At 57.2% G+C, this 18,963-nt stretch overlaps 3 protein-coding genes across 4 annotated transcripts; 1 reads left to right on the top strand and 2 right to left on the bottom strand.

The window, feature by feature from the left end:
• Nucleotides 1-59: 59 nt before the first annotated feature.
• Nucleotides 60-12,165, bottom strand: UBE4A (ubiquitination factor E4A). 2 transcript variants are annotated; one of them, XM_059829662.1, is made up of 19 exons: nucleotides 12,042-12,165; nucleotides 11,786-11,962; nucleotides 11,399-11,511; nucleotides 10,627-10,779; nucleotides 10,337-10,496; nucleotides 9,926-10,128; nucleotides 9,510-9,701; nucleotides 8,201-8,534; nucleotides 7,803-7,929; nucleotides 6,398-6,705; nucleotides 5,379-5,511; nucleotides 4,108-4,295; nucleotides 3,580-3,680; nucleotides 3,350-3,463; nucleotides 2,292-2,466; nucleotides 1,969-2,149; nucleotides 1,389-1,536; nucleotides 974-1,131; nucleotides 60-764 (listed from the first exon to the last, which is right to left on the bottom strand). In XM_059829662.1, exons 1-19 carry the CDS (start codon nucleotides 12,163-12,165, stop codon nucleotides 626-628), a joined length of 3,228 nt encoding a protein of 1,075 aa, XP_059685645.1. In that variant the 3' UTR covers nucleotides 60-625. The 2 variants fall into 2 exon arrangements, with proteins under 2 accessions (XP_059685645.1, XP_059685646.1); XM_059829663.1 differs by having other exon boundaries at nucleotides 10,325-10,496.
• Nucleotides 12,166-13,552: 1,387 nt separating this feature from the next.
• On the bottom strand, nucleotides 13,553-15,616 carry LOC132319241 (G protein-activated inward rectifier potassium channel 4-like). The gene is made up of 3 exons (XM_059829545.1): nucleotides 15,443-15,616; nucleotides 14,141-15,332; nucleotides 13,553-13,902 (listed from the first exon to the last, which is right to left on the bottom strand). The coding sequence occupies exons 1-3, from the start codon at nucleotides 15,614-15,616 to the stop codon at nucleotides 13,553-13,555; spliced, it is 1,716 nt and encodes a 571-aa protein (XP_059685528.1).
• A 2,143-nt stretch (nucleotides 15,617-17,759) lies between these two features.
• On the top strand, nucleotides 17,760-18,434 carry CLDN25 (claudin 25). Its single transcript, XM_059829767.1, has one exon. The coding sequence runs from the start codon at nucleotides 17,760-17,762 to the stop codon at nucleotides 18,432-18,434; it is 675 nt and encodes a 224-aa protein (XP_059685750.1).
• The last annotated feature ends 529 nt before the right edge of the window (nucleotides 18,435-18,963 follow it).

Raw genomic sequence — 18,963 nt, forward strand, 5'->3', positions numbered from 1 at the left:
GGCGGCCTCCCAGCCAAAGCAAAGAGGCTCTTCTACACCTGCAGACCTCCACCGGCAGCTGTAAGATCACCTCTATATTTAATTTCCAGCGCCCCTCCATGCCCAGCAATCATTTGGAAAAGAAACCCTGCTACACAGCCGGCACGTACAAGTAGCAAAACCGCCCCCCTCCAGTCCGTTGCCACACCTAAACCTGGGAGCGGCTGTGGATGCGGAGGCATTGCTTTCACATTGAACGTACGGTTACAGAGTTTAAGCACAGCAACAGAACAGAGAGAGGTTTTTGGTGACACTGGAGGAGAACACAGCCAAGACAAAGAACAAGTAATAGAGGGCCAGGGCACCAGGCCGCACAGAAGAGGCTGTGGTCTTTCCCCCAAGGCAGAGGCTCAAAGCTGTAGTGCAGTGGAAAGTCTTAGTATTAAAGAGTAAGTCTTGAAAGGAAAAGACAGAACAAGGGATGGAAGGGAAGGCCCTAGGAGAGACTCCAGTGGTGGTGGCAATGCACTAAATGCGGTCTTGATTAAGGTGGCGAGTTGCGCGGACAATCTGGAGCTCCAGCCGCTACCCCTGCGAGGCATTTATCTCGCCGGTGATTGTAGGTCTGGGGATGAGATCCTGGTTTTCAGTTCAGCGTGTCCTCCAGCTCCTCCTTCTGTTTTTTCCTCTCCGCAAGCCACTGCTGGATCTTCTCTTTAAGCTCTGTATTTGGTCTGATCTGGTCCATAGTGAGGGGGCTCCGATTGAAAGGATCCGTCTGGTCGCTGAAAGACAAAGCATTGAGGAGATTATTCCGACAATTCCAGCACTATGAGAAAAGGAAAAAAAAAAAAAAAAAAAGAGGAAGATAGGCCCGGAAGAGTGGCATGATTTTTCCACTGTTAAGTGAAGCAGACACACTGAGAGCAGATATGACCAGATAAGCAAAACAGATCCCCAAAAAGCATCAAAGTATGAGGCCTGCGCTGCGTACCTGAGGAGATGCCGGGCTATAGTCGACCGGTCCACGGTGACACGGGAGGAGGGCAGTATCACAGGGTCTGACATCAGAGTGCTCATGATCGGATCCAGGAATTCATCACAGGCATCCGCGTATGTCTCCTCCTCCTGCTGCTGGCGGTCTGCAAGAGACTGGCGGGCATGTGCCGCTTTTAGACACTGCGTCTCCTAGTGCTTTAAAAAACAGGTTTGCTCCTAACTCGGAGATAAAGCATTTACAGGTCCGTGCTGGCAGGGAGCCCTCCCAGGTGCCCCACCTGAGCCTCGGAGAAAGCCCCACTCCCAGAAATCCAGCTCCACAGCAAAGACGCAGTGATACACAGATGGAAGAGGACGCCAGGAACAAGTTCTACCTTTTTTCGTGAGCTTAAATTCCCTCCAGTTCTCACCTTGATCCTCTCAGCCAGGTTACTGAAAGACACTATCATGTTGCCAGGCTTGTTGATTTTCTTCAGAACCCGAACGGTCTGGGCAAAGAGCGTTGGTGAATAGGAGCGGCCATCCTTGGGCACTGTGGCACAGAAATTTTCTTCATCCCTGAACCACAGGTTAAAAGAAAGCAAAGGTTTAAGAATCCACATTTATCAGGCTGCGAAACACAGTCCCCACAACCGCTGCATTACCACAGCACAGAACTCAAAGCTAGAGAAAAGCTTGACTGTAATTAAGCATTTCTCCCGGGTCCTCTCCAGGGTGACCCAAGGTATGAGTGTAACCATGATGGTGCTTAACTTCCATCCCTGCTAGCTTCCCCAGGTAATTTAAATTAAGATTGTTACAGAAGAGCACAGCACACTTCCCAAAAGGCCCACTAAGGCCCGTGGTAAGCACACAGAGCGATTCTGTTAGTGCCGTTCCCAGAGGGGACGCTCCCTCCCTGTGATGCAGGGGGCCGTGGGGCTCTGCTAGCCAGAACGTCCCCAGGATGGCTCCTGCCACCCCACACGCCAGCTCTCCCTTGTCACCCACCCAAGGTTTAGGTAGATGGTACAGATGTCAGACACTAGCTGCTGCGGCTTGAAGTCAAACTCGCTGAAATCCTTGACTTTCAAAGCTCCCATTTTAGGGCCAACCAGGTGTTGCAGAAAGTAGTTGAGCATGGAGATGATGCGCTCAGCAAGGAAAGGATGCACGAACAGGGACTTAATTTCTGGAACAGAAATCAACAGTCCCTTGAGCTCCACAGCAAACCTCCCCCGCTCCAACCATCCTGAAACCAAGCTCCTGCCCTCCCGCTCCCAGGCAGGGCCCTTCTCCAGGTCCCAGCGGGCAGGAGGGGTTGCTCTCCCTACCTGAGGTCAGGAAGGCCAGTGTGCCAATGGTTTCATTAGACATGATGTTGTGGAAGCGTGCCAGCTGGCCAAACATCTGCAGGCTCGACTCCTTCTCACGGCGAGCCTCCTGGGACAGGCTGTCCCATTCGCCCCGGTCCTTCTCGATCTGCTGAACTTTAATCTTACTGAGGTACTGCAAAGACACAGCAGGGAAGCATATGGGAGAACAGGCAGGTAAACGGGCAATGACTGCTAAGCCAAACCTGTTCTGCACTGCTCCGGGCTGACAGAGGCCACGTTGGGAAGCGAAAGGTACAACCGAATGCTTGAGAAGGCCTCTCACAACCACACACGTTTCACAAAACACAAAACATTCGTTTGGATGGCAAACCATAGAAAGTCCATAAATGTGCACAACCAAATGGGCAATATCCACATCACCCATCTTATCTGCTGGCCTCACAACAATCAATTCTATGGCAGGTAAAAGCTCCCCAAAAAAGCCCTTTCTAGCAGCAACAGGCAGCTCTGAAAGGTGTGGTGAGACAGTCATTGTGCACCAGGGACATGAGTTCACCTGGCACTCGCCTTGTAAGCCCAAAGGAGAACTGCCTGGAGACAAAAGGTCTTTGTTAGGATAAAGCACCTGCGGAAAGGCGAAGGGGGATTGATAATCAAAAATGGCAGAAGTTGTTTCAAGCCTGGCTGCATCCAGATTAGCAACAGGCAGATTTCCTCCAACTCCCCCAGCATGCTTTGTGCTGGATCTGAAAAAAAAGCCCTTTTGCTTCTCTTTGTTCTGACCTGCCTCCCAAGACTGAAGGAAGGGAAGAGAGTGCCCCCCATGCAGTGCCCCAGACCCCACCGTCCCTCTGCCTTCACCCCTTCTCCCAGGGCATTGGCCACACCAGCCTAGAATCACTTCCTGCAAGTATCTACTGCACGGATTCACCAGGCAGGACCAGAGCAAGATGATACTGTTCTAGGGACAAAAGGTCAGTATCACACCCTGCCATCTTCAGGTGAGTGAGAACTGTTGCTTATGTGATGCTGCCAGATGGTGCGCTCAGCCCTACCTGTATGGCTTCATCCAAAAGGAAAATGGCATCATTCATGAGCAAATTAAGGAAGCGCAGGAAGAGAGGGGGGTTCATTGCCTCCAGGTTCTCTGAGGCGTAATCAGCCAGAGCCTGCAAAAAACAAGAGAACAACTGAAGCTCTGGCATTGTCCCAACGGCAGGACACAGATCCGCACACTCCACACAGAGCTGCACACACAGGCTTATATACGCGCCTCTTGCCTCACCTTTATGCTCTGCCGGTATGAATCTGTGCCCCACATGTACCTCAGGATGGGATACATGGGACGGCGGTAGTTAAACTTCTGTTCAAACTGGTGCGGGTCACCTAGACATAAGCAAAAGCAAGAGCATTTCAAGTGGGCAGTGGGCACAGGCAGGGGCTGTTAATTCCTTTCCACAGGTTGTTTGAAATAAAAACCCTGCTCCCATACAGGTCAGTGAAATCTGTCACTGATTTCAAAGCAGTACAACCAATCCCACATTATAAAAGGATGGGTGAGGACCCGCTATAAGCATTGGCGAGCTGAAAAGCTTGAGCTCCGGAGATTATCCGTTCTAGATACACAGTTCTGCACAAGCCAGAAGTTCAGAAAGACTGACGCTTTGCTGGAATGCCACCTGCCTAACAGCGCCAAGCAACTTAAAAAAGTGCAAATAGATTCGTTTGTTTTCACTGATGTACTTCAAACCCTGGACACAATCCCCTTCCAGATGTTACAGAAGGAAGACAACTCTTCCCCTTATGCGCTTACCAGTAAACTCGATATCCACAAAGACTTTGATAAGTGCCTCAGCAAGATGGGCAGCATTTTGGTAAGAGCAGAACACTCGCTTGCGATGAAACACACTCGAGACGAGCGGGTTCTGGGCCTGATCTAAGTGCGGCATCACAGCTTCCAACACTTCTGCCAGCTTGGCTCGCAGATGAGGATTTTTCATCCTGCAAGGGAAAAAACAAAGCAAATCCAGGATGGCATGAGGGCTGGGGTGTGGGGACCGAGCTGTTCAGGAAACACTCCAGGAGCTGCGCCCATCCACCCAGGAGCCCCCAGTTGTTGCAGACCATCTGTAAAACTATCACTGGCGTCCAGCCGCTCCCTCTCAGTACCGGAGCCACAGGGCGATGGCACGCGCTCAATGCCCACAGTTAAATCTCAGGCAGAGAGGCCAGAGGGTGCGGGAACAGCAAAGCTGTTGCTTCCCTCCCTCCCTGGCAGTGCAAACTACTTGCAGTCTGTGCTTGCTTGTCAGCTGTAGCTCCCGAGCAAACCTGACTTGTCCCAGCTGTTTTCTTACTGCCCAGTGACTTGCTTCCTATTTATCCTGCAAGTCCACACAGCTTTGCCTGCTGAGCCTGCTGCCTAGTACACGACGGATCGCCAAGGTGAGGGTGTAACTCTCCTCCTCTGCCGCACGTGCAGGGCAAAAGCCAAACCACCTGCCCAAGGTCGTGCCATAGGGTACTGCCAGGAAAGAACTACAGCCTCCATCTCCCGGGGCCAGCCCGGGGCCAGTGAGAGCTGCCTACCAAGTGAAATCTCCATCTGCTCCTGCCGCCGCCGTGAGTTCGCTGTATTTACACATGCAAGTATAAACAAATGAACAGCAGAAATGTAGCGTGTGCGGCGATGTCTTATCAGGAAGATCGATAAAACCACTCAATTTTGTTCAGTGCTCAGTTACCATAGTAGACTTCATAGAGTTACTCCAAACAGATCAATTCCAATAGCTTCCTTTAACAAGCACCAAAATGGCTCTAGCCAACACGCCTCCTGCATAATACGACCAAACAAATATTTGGACCCCGAATCCCATTTGTACCTCGTGCGAAGCCCGCATCCTTTGGGCAGGGCCTTGTTCACTGTGCCTCCTGCAGGCAGAATTTAGCTTTTCCAACGAGATCAATCCACTCATGGATGTCTAAACCAAACCTCAAAACACCTCTGACAATTTCCACTTGCTTGTCCCCCTCTGGGCGCTCTACAGATAAGGACCCAGGGCTCACACATGGGGCTGTACATACCTCTCCACATCACCCATGAAAACAGTAACAAAGTGAAGGACGTGCTCCAGAGAATCAGCAGAAGTCTCCAAGATGTCGTCAGCGAAACGCCGCAGGAAAATGAAGAAGTCGCCCAGATTGTCAGCAAGGAATTCTGCGAAGAGAGACTGCACATGAGTTCCTCCTCGCTCAGCTCATTTCACCCTTTTCTGGTCTCCCTTGTGGTCTCCCCTCATCACCCCGATTCTGATAGAAGTTTCAGGAACTAGCTACTTATATCTGAACACCACGATTGTGAAAGATGCCTGGCCTAATGAAATTCGTAATGCACAGGATTCACTTCACTCCTTCAGAAGTCAGGCCACTTATGGGGTGAAACCCATCAGCTGATTGTATGCACTGTTACACCAAAAAAAAAAAACCCACAAGGGAAGAGAATCTCTAGACAACAGAAGCCACAGGGAGGATTTTGTGCAGAGGGGGAATAGTAAATCAATACAGTATTTGATGAAACTTTGCAACTTGGCCCTGAGTAGGATCTTTAAAAGGTCAGCAGCAACCAGTACACTAAGTATACCCCCGCAAAAAGACCCAAATTTCAGGGAGATAGTGACCCTCTTCAGAGACTATTCTACGCAAAGAAAGATGCTCTCAGTTGCAGCACTGTGTCCTGCACTGGACAGAAAAGTACTGCCTTGGACAGCTCTCCCAGCGCTCATCCAGATGGTACCATGATTATAGCCTGTAAGGTGAACTCAGAGGTCCCAGCTTTCTCTGGAGCTTCTGACCTCACTGCTGACGTTTTTGAAGTTGTGGCTGACCTTTCCTACACTTCCTTACACTCTCTGAAACCCTTCTTTTCAAAGGTAGAATGTCCTTTAAACATCTCAGTGAAGAGGAAACCCAGGTGCTATGAACATCTCGAGGAATCAGGCTGTGTACGTGTAACTACTCTACATGCATTATTATGCGAGTAGCTCTAGACTTGGTTAATTGCAGTAGGCACACAGACAGACCACCAGCAGGACGAGCGGCTTCACCTGGCACATAGGCCAACGCGCTGTTTTCCACCTCTGGCAGCGGGAAGCTCAGCTCTAGCGGCTCCGTCCCGTGGTTTCCCACGGCCAGCTGCACCAGCAGAACCGCCATGGACACCTGCAGATTCAGGCAGTTCTGCAGCATCTGCGGCTCCGTCATCGCCGTCTTGGTAGAGAGATAGATGGTCATCAGGCGCTCAAACTGCTCCCTGAGGCTGTCGGCAGCAGGGCTGGAGCTCTGCTGGGCTTCTCGCCACGCTACTTGCAGGCGGTGAAGGCTTTGGTTTATCTTTACCATATGGTCGTGCAACCTACCCAGAAAACAAGGCAAGGAGATGAGACGTATGTACGTTCAGCACAGAGTGCCTAAGCAATACATAAGCTAACACAAGCTTTTGTCCTGTTCAAACCATTTTTCGTGGATCATCTGGTTGGGGCACCAGCAACGGGAAGCCTTTAGAGAAATGCAAGCCAGGGCTTGGGAGGATACCAGACCCTGCTGAGGAACCACAGCAGTCTGTGGAGCAGCCTGGTAAACTGACGACCACTGCAAAGCTTTCTGCAGAGGTGTGGACAACAAGCCAGCGCAGCTGCGAACCCCCTTAGGTTACCAAGGTCAGGGATCCGGCAAGCCCAAGAGATGCCTGCGAGGTGACATTTTCAGTTTCCCAGCAACAAGCTGCTTGCGTAACTTTTTCGTCTATTTCTATATTTAGAGAATAAACCAGAAGGGGATGGTACTTGGATCAGCGGCGACCTCACAGTATCCAGGCAACGATTTGCAGAGGGAAGCTGAGAAAAATAGTGCATTCTGGTGTCCAGAAAATCCTTTCCCAGAAACGGACGGCTACCTCGCATTTCTGCTTCATACACTATCCGTTTACTGGGGCCGTTCGGAAAGCTCGCAGCAGGCAGGTGCTCTGCCACCGAGACGCTTTCTAGTAGAGAAGCGAGACGCCAGTGGCTCGGTCTCCTGAGGACAGGTGGGAACCCTGCGACCCATGGACACCCAGCACTTGGCTGTTAACGTTTCCAAAAATAATGTGGAGACCATAAGGCCGTTAGTGTTGAGTGCGAGCACCAGTGGACAAAGTTTCTTTCCAAAATTAGTCAGCCTGAGGCTCAAACGTCAGTCAAAATGCACAGTGAAAAGTACTCAGAAGCACAACTGGCACACTCTGTATTCTGAGTAGTTACTAAAAATTTATGTGGCCGTACACAGGTGCAAAACAGCACTCGGAGCTGTCTGATACCTACAGCTTGAGCATTCACGTCATTTATGAATATCAGATACAATTTAAACCCACACATAAAAATCCTCTCTCGAACTCTGCTTCGGTAGTGCACTGACCACCGTCAGAGAGGCAAAGGTGTTAGGGACAGACTAGTGCAGCGACAGACCAGTTACCTGTGAAATCCCAAGTGAAGGGTGTACTGTGTGAGAACCAGGTTTTCCGTCACCAGATTGTAGCTGTTCGCAAACTCTGGCTCTTGCTCGCTCAGAGCAGGTATCAAGCACGTTTCTTTTTCCAAACCTGGAATGAAAAGCATCTCTGCGTCAAGTCCTATCCAGCAGCGCTGGGTGAGGAGAGGGCTCGAGAGGCCCCCTGCTGAAGACACAAAATGACTGCTGGTGATGCTTGATGCTAGGCAGCATTTTATTTGTATCCAAGCTCTTCCCTTGCTCCCCTCTACTCACTCAACTCTCCCTTAATGGCACACATTGAGAGGACACTACTGGGAGAAGTAAGGACGTGAGAAGATCCCCTTTCTCATTTCCCTTGCTCTCCTGAGGTTTGGGCATACCTTTCATATGTACATTCTTACTCCTCCTCTCCTCTTCGTTCAGCTCCTTCAGGGCACAGTAAGTAGGGTTGAAGGTTAGCAGCCTTGAAGATTTTGGTTTGCAGAAGGGCTGGCACAGTTTCAGGAGGGCAGCTCCCAGGTTGAGGAAGAAGGCATCCGAGGCGTACATCTGGAAGAAGATCTCCGGCATCTGGTTAGCCCAAATTTTGGTGCGGCCCGCATTCGCGTGGAGGCAGTTTCCCAGCCAGGAGAGAATCCTGTGCTTCGTCTCTGGAGACAACTGCAACAGGTTCTTCAGCATCTGGTAGATCTTCTCATGGAACTGGGCCATAAACTGTTACGGGGAACAGCACGTGGTTGGAGGAGTCATCAGCGGGACTGCTCTTTTGCTTCTCCCACCGTTAATGCTCTCAGAGCTCTTCCGGCTCCAGACCGCATCCTGCTCTTCAAGAGCAGGGCTTTCAAAGTAAATCATGGCCAGGATGCCTCTATTAATCACCCATCAAACACACACACACACACACACACACAAAGTAAATCATGTCCAGGATGCCTCTATTAATCACCTATCAGACACACACACGTTATGAGCGGGTCAAATCCTGAGGCCGGCAGCAAAGAATAATTAGGGATAACCTCAAAAGCATAGTTGAACAAGTTGTTTCCATGGGGAGTAAAACCAAAATCCTTTACACATTTTTGGCAGCAACAATAACCCTGAAAGAACGCGTGACTGGGAAAGCCGCTCTCCGTGACCACTTCTGCACTGGAGTTTACTCCTGTGTTTATATCCTGCGTTCTGGTGCTTTGCTTCTTACCTACTGAAACGTTCCTAGCACTGTTCCTCTGAGGAAGCTATTTACTTTCATAATGAGAGAGAATGTTGCCTGTCACTTTCTCTGCCGGGACCTCAATTAGCGTTTTAATTACAGGACAAGTACTGAAAACTATTTCCCAGCGATTACAATACCTAAGGTAGATTATCTTCACATAGCACCCCAAGTTACGGTGCTGGTATCTCCTCCACGAGTACCACCCTACCCTCTTCCCAAAGCTCAGACAACTACTTTGATAAAACACGACTTGCTCGACACGAAGACTTGGGTTACAACAACCTGAGGAAGCGGGTGAAACCATTCGCATGTTACAGCTGGAGAGTCCAAAGCACTTCTGAGACTTGCTTAGTCACAAGCCAGATTATTAAAGAGCCAGTGGTGGAACTCAAGCCCTGACATCATGTCTTTAACCCTCAGGCAACAAGAGGCCACTAAAACACACAGGGAAGCAGTACTGTCATGCTTCAGCCCACCTGATGGATGTTGGATTCCTGCACTTTGATCTCTTGTGGGCTGGATCGGGACGGATTCAGAAAATAGCCGTGGTTCTCCACTACGCCGGGGGTCTTTAACAAGCAGGAGATGTTTAAAATGGCGCCTAGCAAAGTCTTCTGGTACATCTGTCCGTTGCTGGGATCCTTGGGCTGGATGTAGCCTGCAAAAACCTACGGAACACAGCAGAACCTGCCAACAGTTACGTAAAATCCCAGTAAAAAAACCACCCAAAACCCGACAGGTTTGGGACAGGAAAGGAGGAGAGGGATAAGAGTACACACACAGCATGTTGTTACCCTGTACTGCTGGTTTGACCTCGACAGATTAGGTCCTATAAAGGCGCCCCTGCAAGTAGAACCTGCGAGGAGCTCTTGGATCAGGCCGAGGCACCCACCTTTGCTATGTCCTTCTGCTTCGTGAAATAGAGGAGCACATCGAGGTATGTATACAGCAGGATCTGGCAGAGGTCTAGGTCCCTGATTCTGCCCAACAGGATGTCAAACACGGGAACCATGACCTCCCCGAACGTCCGCACCTCCTCATCCATCGTTAAGGCTTCTACGACCTCCTCGAGAAACTCAGTCATGTCTTCGAAGTCTAGCGAGGGAAGCAAAGCTGTTACCACGATACTCCAAGCAGCCGAACCTCTGTACGTGTATACAAGCCGTGACCTAAGTGCAGCTCTCCCTTTTAGCAACCAGGGGAGCAAAAGCTTCACCCGAGTCCACGATGCTCCTCCCGCAAGCTTTAACTTGAAGGGCAGCCTCGCAGCACTAAGCTAGCAGTGCAACACAGCCGGACTTACGCGCCCCTCTCAGCGCCTCCAGCATCAGGTCCACTAGCTGCTCGTACACATTCTGGTTGACGTAAATCTCTGGGGTGAGGAGGACAGTGCGAGTGTTTGACACCGTCAGGTTCCGGCAGCGCACGGCAAAGGGCAGCAGGTTCTCTGGGACCTTGGTTATCTGTGCAAGGAGAATGAGACAGCGTTGGGGCCCTGACATCCGATTCTGGCTGTTAAAGCCTCAGCTCCGTCACCTTGGACCGGAAAGCTGAGTGACAAAGCTGCCTTCTTCCTCAGAAGCCCCTGCCCACCTCTTCTCTTGCCCGCTGGAAACAGGCATAGAGGTACCGCAGAATCTGTCTCTCGCCCGCGTCCCGGTCGGCAGAGAGGTTCTGCGTGCTGGCAGAGGTCATGTAAATCAGGTGGTTTCCAGGCTCCGGCAGCAGCAAGCGGGTGAACAGGGCCTAGGCACCAGCAGACAGACGGGAAGTGAAACACCCCCGCCAGAGAGACACTACCTCCAGAAAAAGAAGCCCCGTATCACCGCAGGCTAAGTTATTTCTGCCCGGAAGAGCTCTCTCTACCCCTCCTTAAGTAACAGAGCACTACACCGAGAACCCTCAGGCTAAACAATTTCTCCAGTTCCCTTTAAGAGCAAGAGCAGCCCTAACAGAAGTTTTTTTCACTGAAAAATCTGCCAGAAATAACTGCGGTGCCTGCAAATGAAACTGAGCATGCGCACGAATGCTGATCACAAAACTTTGTTTGGCGGCACAAGAGATGGCATGCTGCCCTGCTGCCAGCGGTGTTTGCCTCCCACAACTGCACAGAAGTCTTCCCTCACGCCACATCCAGGCCGAATTTGTTCCCCTCCCCGTCCCCAGCTGATCTGCACCGCAACAAACTCCTGCAGCCTCCAGGAGGAGGGGCTCCAAACAGCAAATTCTAAACCTTTCCTAGTGTTGTACCACAAAAACCCCTGTGGCTGTTGCCAGCAAAGCCGCAACCGGCAGCTCCACACTAGGCTTTGGCAGACAGACTGCATTCAGGATGCGTCGCATGTGGTTTGCAGGGAAATCCTACCTGCTCGACATTGTCCATATCCAGCCAGTCCTGGTCATCCAGGTCTGCGGCCATTTCTTCCAGATAGACGCAGCGCGCTGGGATCCCATTCCCACTTTTCATGCTAGGGTCGCCTGAAAAAAGCGCAGAGCGACCCATTTCACCCGAACTGATGGAGAACAGGCCAGCAGGCAGTGAAATCTGCAGGCAGGGCCCTGCCCGCGGCAGGGCTGCCTGCTGCAAGCTGCTGCGCTGAGGCACGTTCCCTCTCCCAGCTCTCCCCTCCAATTCCGGATAGATCTGGCAAGCTCTGCCCGGCGCAACGGAGTTTCCCCAGCCTGTAATGCCCCCCCCAGCTGCTCCCAGGGCTGGACCCTTGGGAGAAGAAGGAGGGCTCCCAACGCTCACTGTTGTCGAGGGTGATCAGGAAGATCCTCTGGATCATGTGGTTGATGTTGAGCTGCTCGCACAGCTCCCGCTGCGAGCGGAAGGAGCGGCTGATCTCGGCCACCGAGTAGTCACAGTCATCCAGGCTCTCGGAGACGCTGTTGTCGGAGTCATCTTGGCTGACCGAAGTCTCGTCGCCTGCAAGACAGAGCTCCTCAGCGCCCTGGCGGGGGAAGCGTCGCCTCCGCCGGGGGGGCCGGCGCCCGCACCCTCCCACCTGTCAGCTGCCGCAGCTGCTGCTGCTTCTGGACGGCGGCGAAGTGCTTGGCGTCGGCGATGGAGCCGAAGAGGGCGGCGAAGGGGTTGCTGGAGATGCTGTTGTTGTTCTCCTGGTCGGTCATCTCCCCTCAGGGCCGCGCCATGCGGGGGGGGCCGGGGCAGGGCTGCGGGGAGAGCCGCCGTCAGGGCCCGGACCCGCCCGGCAGCGCCGCCCGGGCCCCGATCCGCTCCCCCGGGGGCGGCGGGCCCAGCCCCCTCGGTGTGAGAGCGCCGGCCGGTGCCGCGGCCAGCTCAACGCTTATCGGGCCCGCCGCGCTCACCTCCGCCGCCGGCGGACAGCACTGCGCGTCACCGCGTCGCGCCACAATAGACGTCGCCGCGGCGCGCCGGAAGTCGGGCGGTGGGGAGGCGGCCGCTTTTGAAGAACGGCCCGGGATGGAGTAGAGAGCGGGCGGGCGGGCGGCGGCGGCCCCTGGCGGCGCGGAGGAGCGAGCGCCGCAGCCCGGCCCGGCGGTGGGGGCGGCCCCGGCGGTTTTTCTCCCCCGTACCCGCGTGTGCGCGAGAGGGCGGTGTCACCGCTGTGCGTCAGTGCGCGCGCGTGGGCGGGGCGCGCAGCCGCGGCCCCACCGGGGTCCCGACGCTGGGCCCCGACCCACCCACCGCGGCCCGCCCTGTGGGGCCTGGGCGCTGGCGGGGGCAAGCGTGGGGCAGGGGGGGCTGTCACCGTCCCCACCGTTCGCCAGCGGGTTGCGGGTGCCGAAGCGGGAGCGGCTGGCGGCGCTCGGCCCTGCGGCGGGCCCTGGGCAGGCGGGAGCGCGCGTCAGGGCCGTGGCGGGTCACGGGCGCGAATGGCGGGCGCTGCCCCGGCGGGGGGGTGGCGCCTGGCGGTCCGGCCCCGCCGTTTGAGAAGGCGGCGCGTGAGGGGCGTTCGGACAACGCCCTTAGTACCGTGCCTTGGCGTCGTCCCCGGCGGGGTACGGGGTGGGGGGGGGGCGGGAGGGCCGCGCCCGCCCCCCCCCCCCCCCCGAACTACGACTCCCGGCATGCCGCGGGGCGCCGCGGCAGCGCGTGGGGCCCGAGCGTCCTCGGCGGCTGGCGGCTATCAGTCGGCGGGGCGGGGCCCAGGGCGGCCGAGCCAATGGGGCGGGGCGGGGCGGGGCGAGCGGCTATGAAGGCCCACGCTCGCCGGCGGGGGGGCGGAGGGGAGCGGTTGTGGAGCCGGCGGGGGGCGGCCCCTGCCCGGTGGCGTGCAATAAAACACCCGCTGCTGAGTGTTTGGGGTTTTTTAATTAAGAGACTTCGGTGGTGCCTTGTCTGGATCGCGCGTTCCTCGTTACAAAAAACGATACCACGTGGCCGCAGCCGCGGCCGGGGGGTGGGGGGGGGGCACGGGCGGGAGGTCTCTGCCCCGCGGAGGGAGGGTGGGCTATGGCACTGTCGGCGTGGGACCCTCCGCCGGGCACCCGCCACGCGCAGAGGGCACGGCCGGGCGTCCCGCCAGGCAGCGGCTCAGGGGGCCCCCCCCAGCTCGGGCGGCTGGGCCTGCCTGCCCTCGGCTGCGCTGCCGGGGACGCTCAGCCCGGTGCGAGCATCCTCTCCGGGGCCGGAGCCCGGCAGGGCGCAGGGCTGCAGGAGGTGGTCCCAGTAGAGGCTGAGCGTGGAGTGCTCCTGCTGCTCCAGCTCCTTCAGCTCGTGCAGCTCCTTGGCGCTGGCTGCCGGGGTCTGCACCTCAAAGGTCATCTCGAAGCGGCTGTAGTCCACCCGGAAGGCGCCTTTCTCCAGGGACATGCACGGTTCAAAGCGGTAGCCCCAGAGGATCTCATCCTCCGTGTAGGAGGTGCGGGCTTGGCACGTCATTCCTGCGGCGAGACAACGGCTGAGCCGCCGCCGCTGCTGCTGGCGGGCGCGGTGCTGCGACGAACCACCCACTGCCTAACGAGTGGATTCCAGCCCTGGGTCACCCATTGCTGGGGTGAGCCCGTTTTGGCCCTTGGCATCCCTTGCAGGGACGCCAGCCCCGAGCCCAGGTTTGCCCGGCACCTGCAGGCCCCCAGGGGAGCCGCCCGTCCCCACCCCGACCCCCTCTGGCCCACTCACCTGTGGCTTCCACGATGCCCTCGAGGATGATGATGATTTCGAACTGCTCCCGGCGCAGCGACTCGGCCGACATGTCCCAGAAGGGGCTGCGGCGGTTGATGACATGGCAGATGATCTGGGGCTCCACCAGGAACAGGCGGTCCTCCCCCGTGTCGTAGCCCAGGTTCAGTTCCGACTGCTCCAGGGGGATGAACTCCCCCTCGGCCGTCTGCCGGGACTTGATCAGCTTGGCCCGGATCTTGGCGTCCACCATGTGGCTGTCCCGCAGGTCCCCCACGCGGAACATCAGGCAGAGCTGCCCGTCCCGGCGGGAGATGACACAGTTCTTGCTGAAGATGAGGGTCTGGGCACGCTTCTTGGGCCGGGAGATCTTGACAAACATGCAGCCCACCATGAGGGCGTCGATCATGGAGCCGACAATGGACTGTGCCATCAGCAGGATGACGCCCTCAGCGCAGTTGGCTGTAACCATCCGGGAGCCGTAGCCGATGGTCCGCTGGCTTTCCACCGAGAAGAGCAAGGCGGAGACGAAGCCGTCCACATTCTCTATGCATGCCCGCCACTCGGGATCACCCCGGTGCCTGACATCGCCCCGCATCCAGGCGTCAAAGAAGTAGACAGTGCCGAAGACCACCCAGGTGACTATGTAGCACATCATGAAGACAAAGAGAAACCAGCGGTACTTGAGGTCCACAATGGTGGTGAAGATGTCGGAGAGGAACCGCTTCTTCTCCTGGATGTTGCCCAGGTTCACCTGGCACTTGCCCACCTTGGTCACGTAGCGCTGCCGCTGCCGCTTGCTGGCCTGGACCACCGGCCCATCCTCCTCCAGCAGCTTGCGGCGCCGGCCCTGCAGCCCCTCCGGGGTGGGGACGGTGGCAGTGGCACCGCGGGTGGGGGTCTTGCCACGCGCCGAGCTGGGGATGTTGGGCACGCTCAGCGCGTGCAGCGGGTACCAGTGGGTGCCCACCTCCTGCGGGGTGGCCAGCGGGCACCGGGATGGAGCACCAGGATGGTGCTGGGCAGCCACGCTGCCGCAGCTCAGCAGCAGGGACGGCTCTCTGGGAACGATGCCGCTGCAGCAGGGTGGGGACACGTAGTTTGGCATCAGGGCGCTTCTCTTGGCAGCAGCGGCACTGGCTTGCTGCTGCCCGTCCTCTGCCACAGCCCCGGGGGTGGCCAGGAGTTCAGGCTGCGGGGTGGAAAGGAGTCCATCGGTGAGAAATTGCCTCCGACAACAACCATGACCAGCCGGTGGCATCCTGTCCGAAGGATGCCTGAGAGCCCCGGCACGAGCCATACCTTCTGGGGGAAGGTGCTGTAGCGGCTGCTGTCGGTGGGTGGCCGGGGCAGGTAAGCCAGCATGTGCTTGGCGGTAGGGGTCTGCGCCGGGGGGATGGAGTTGCTGCGGCCACGGGGCTCCTCGGGTGCCAGCCAGCCACTGCCAATGCTGTTGTGGGCACAGGGGAGCACCATGGCGGTGCCGGGGCGGGGGCTCAGCCCCAGGCCGGGCACGGGATCCTGCCGCAGGGGACACAAAGCAGGGGGTTATTTTGGATGTGGAGGGTTGCGCGGGGCTCCGGCCCCTCTCTGCATCCCCACTGGCTGGAGTCTGGTGGGGCTGCCCTCACCCGGCAGCACATGTGCCGGCCATGGACCTGTGCCCGGGCGGCTATGGGGTGGCACCAGATGGCTAAGCCCATTAGGGGCTAGAATTGCTTTGCAGAGGCCCGGGAAGGAGGCATTTGCCCCCGGTGTGGAGCAGCCCCGGCAGCGGGCAAGCTCCGGGTGAGTGCCCGCAGCTATGCTCCACGCTTGTGCCAGGCCGTGGCCATAATTGCCAGTTCTCTAATGCACTCAGAGCAGGAACGGGCAGCCCCTGGGGGCGGGAGAAAGGACAGCCCGTGATAGAGATCCAGACCCCATAGCTGGGCTCCTTGGGACGGGCTGAGTCCAGCCTGGGCCCTGCGGGGAGATGCGATGGGAGGTCACGTTCCTGGAAATGCAACCCAGAGAGCAGCAACCTACAGGGACGGGACGGGGAGCGTGGGTGCTCTGCCTCCTCCGAGCATCCCTAGGCGGTGCCCCGGAGCAGGACCACTCCCACTCGCATGGCATCCCTGCCACTGTCCCGATGAACCAGTGGGCCTTAGGGCCGACCTCCCGGTCCCCCAGCCCTGCACAGCCCCCGGGGCGAGAGAGGCACCCACCTCATGTCCAGGCGGAGCAGCTGCCAGACCAGCAGACGTCCTCAGCTCGCGGGTCCTGCTCCACCCTGACCGCTGCCATGCATCTTCCTGCCAGTCGTGGATGGGAATCCTTCGCCGGGCTGTGCCACCACAGCCGGTGGGAGGGAAGGATGGGGAGCTCGGCGGCTGCCGCCAATCCTGCTCCAGCGACAGAAGATCCCCGTTAATCTGTCTCAATGACAGGCACAATTACCTCAAGACAATCTAATCGGAAGGAGCGGGCACCCTGACGCCCCGGGGAAGGAGCAGGGTGTGTTTCCCAGCGGATTTCCCAGCTCTTGCCCTTGGGACGATGCTCCCTGTCCGCTCTTGGGGATGGGACTATCAGCAAGGGCTGGAAAATGTCCCCCCTCTCCTGCCTGGTCCGTGCTCCCTCACCCCCGGACGTGTCCTCCTTTTGGGACCCCCCCCCCCCTGCTCACCAGGTCCCCCCCCCGATGCTCACCAGGGCTGGACCCCTGGTGCCAGGAGGACTCAGTAATTTATCAGCCTGCCCCCTGACACCCCCCCTTGATAAGAAAGACGGCAGATGAAGGAGAGATTAGTCGCTAATCTCCCAGGGAAGATGAATCTGCAAGCCGGACCCCGTGGAGGGGACGAGAGTGGGGGCGGATGGGAGGCGAGCGCCAGCACGAAGTTGGGATTTTCCTGACGATGCAGCCCATCCTTTTCCCCCACCTTTTTTTGCAGCAGGATGTCTTCTCCCAGGCAGGAGTTTGCTCACATAAAGCACCAAGAACTGTGTCCCCTAGTGAGGCGCTGGGTGCAGGACAGGGTGATCAGTGCCCACCTGCGAGCAGCGAGCAAAGGTGCACCCTCCCTCGGACGTACCCGTCTTTGACGCAGCTCTTGAAGGCCTCTTTGCATATTTATTTAATGACCGAATGAGAGTCGATGCCTCAAACCCTCCTGAGAAAAGCCTGATGCCGGCTCTCCACTGCCTGCATCCCAACTCGGGGTCCCCTCCCCGTCCCACCACGGCTGGAGCCACCGCTGCTGAGAGGCACTTTCCCTGCCAAGGCTCTCGCTTCAGGGTGGCCGAGGCTCGGAGGATTTGCATGCTTTGGCTTAACCCTCCCGGGCATGGCAAGGCAGCGGTGGGACCCTGGCTGGAGTCACAGCGGGGATGCACCCAGCTTGTCCTGCCGAGCCGGGCGTGCTTTCCTTTTAGCGTGGAAAAACCAACAACGGCTGGAAAATGACCGTGGCCACACCCCGGCATTGGAGGAACAGGCTTCAATTTGCTCCCCCCGGGCGCCAGACGCGGCCGGCGGCAGAGCGGACGCTGCTCCACAAGCGTTAATGCCCGCGGTGGCCGCTCAGGGCAGCTTATCTCGGCCCAGCGTGCAGGTTAGCAGGGCGGTGTTAGCATGGCCGGGAGCTGGCGGGCAAAGGCGCAGGCAGGGGGGATGCTGGTGGCCCTCCTCGGGTGGGTCTCCTCCTGCGTCACCACCTTTGTGCCGCTCTGGAAGAGCCTCAACTTGGACCTGAACGAGCTGGAGGTCTGGACCATGGGGCTGTGGCATGTCTGCATCGCCCGGGAGGAGGGGGCAGTTGAATGCCGAGCCCACAGCTCCTTCCTCGCCCTGCCACCGGCGCTGCGCGTCTCCCGCCTCCTGATGTGCATCTCCAATGGGCTGGGGCTGCTGGGGTGCCTCCTTGCTGCCCCGGGGCTGGAGGGCTGGAGAGCCTGCGAGGACAGACCTGGGCTAAAGCGGTGGCTCCTGCTCACCGGGGGAGTGACGTTCGGCACGGCGGGGATGGCCACCCTGGCGCCGGTCTCCTGGGTCGCCTACAACACTGTCCTCGACTTCTGGGATGACACCGTCCCCGACATCGTCCCCCGGTGGGAATTCGGGGAGGCCACCTTCCTGGGGTGGTTTGCCGGAGCCTTCCTCGCTGCTGGCGGGCTGCTCCTCGCTTGCAGTGCCCGCTCCACGAGGACCGCAACGCCGCTGGCCCCCGCCTGCCACCAGCCCCCTGCTGCATGGGGTCCGGCTGGGGGCCACCACCTGCACCCAAAAAACGCAGACCTGGTCATCTAGGGACTCGGGGCGCCGTGCCTCCCAGCTCTTCCCATTACAGGGATGGCTCCTGCATGTTTTACAGGATGATTTGCTAATTCCTACGGCAGCCCTGGAGATTTTTTCCTTCCTCTGTGTGTCTGCTTCGCTTTTTCTTTCTTAAGGGGCAACAGCTTTCCCCACAGCACTCACCGAGCGAGCGTGGGAAGGCAACGAGGCAGAGGCAGAGCAGTGGGCAGCACTTTGTACTCCGGGTGACATTTGTGGTAGTGTCTCTTATTGATGATGCTGCATTAGCATCCCCTGCAAATCCCCTGTACTCAAGTCTGTCGTAGTTAACAGCTACACCCCAGCATAGCAGCTCATTCCTTGCATGTCCGTATCACTCTGATGTATTTGTAATAAATTATCGCGGTCGTCGGCAGTGTGTTTCTGTGCTCGGAACGTACAGCTGCATTTGCACGAGGCAAATGGGGATGAAGGATGGGAGCTGCAAGGGGCAGGGCTGCCGCGGCAACGATGCTTTGGTCTCTCCAGAGAAGATTGGCGG

Source organism: Gavia stellata, chromosome 26 (assembly GCF_030936135.1).
Source record: "Gavia stellata isolate bGavSte3 chromosome 26, bGavSte3.hap2, whole genome shotgun sequence".
NCBI lineage: Eukaryota > Metazoa > Chordata > Aves > Gaviiformes > Gaviidae > Gavia > Gavia stellata.

Coding starts and splice junctions, on each gene's coding strand:
- CLDN25 (XM_059829767.1), top strand. CDS start 17,760: ATGGCCGGGAGCTGGCGGGCAAAGGCGCAGGCAGGGGGGATGCTGGTG.
- UBE4A (XM_059829663.1), bottom strand. CDS start 12,165: ATGACCGACCAGGAGAACAACAACAGCATCTCCAGCAACCCCTTCGCC. Junction 7,930..8,200: donor TAAGAATGTACATATGAAAG/GTATGCCCAAAC, acceptor TTTTCATTCCAG/GTTTGGAAAAAGAAACGTGC. Junction 1,132..1,388: donor ACCTGGCTGAGAGGATCAAG/GTGAGAACTGGA, acceptor CATGCCCGCCAG/TCTCTTGCAGACCGCCAGCA.
- LOC132319241 (XM_059829545.1), bottom strand. CDS start 15,616: ATGGTGCTCCCCTGTGCCCACAACAGCATTGGCAGTGGCTGGCTGGCA. Junction 15,333..15,442: donor ACAGCACCTTCCCCCAGAAG/GTATGGCTCGTG, acceptor TCCACCCCGCAG/CCTGAACTCCTGGCCACCCC. Junction 13,903..14,140: donor GGGCATCGTGGAAGCCACAG/GTGAGTGGGCCA, acceptor GTCTCGCCGCAG/GAATGACGTGCCAAGCCCGC.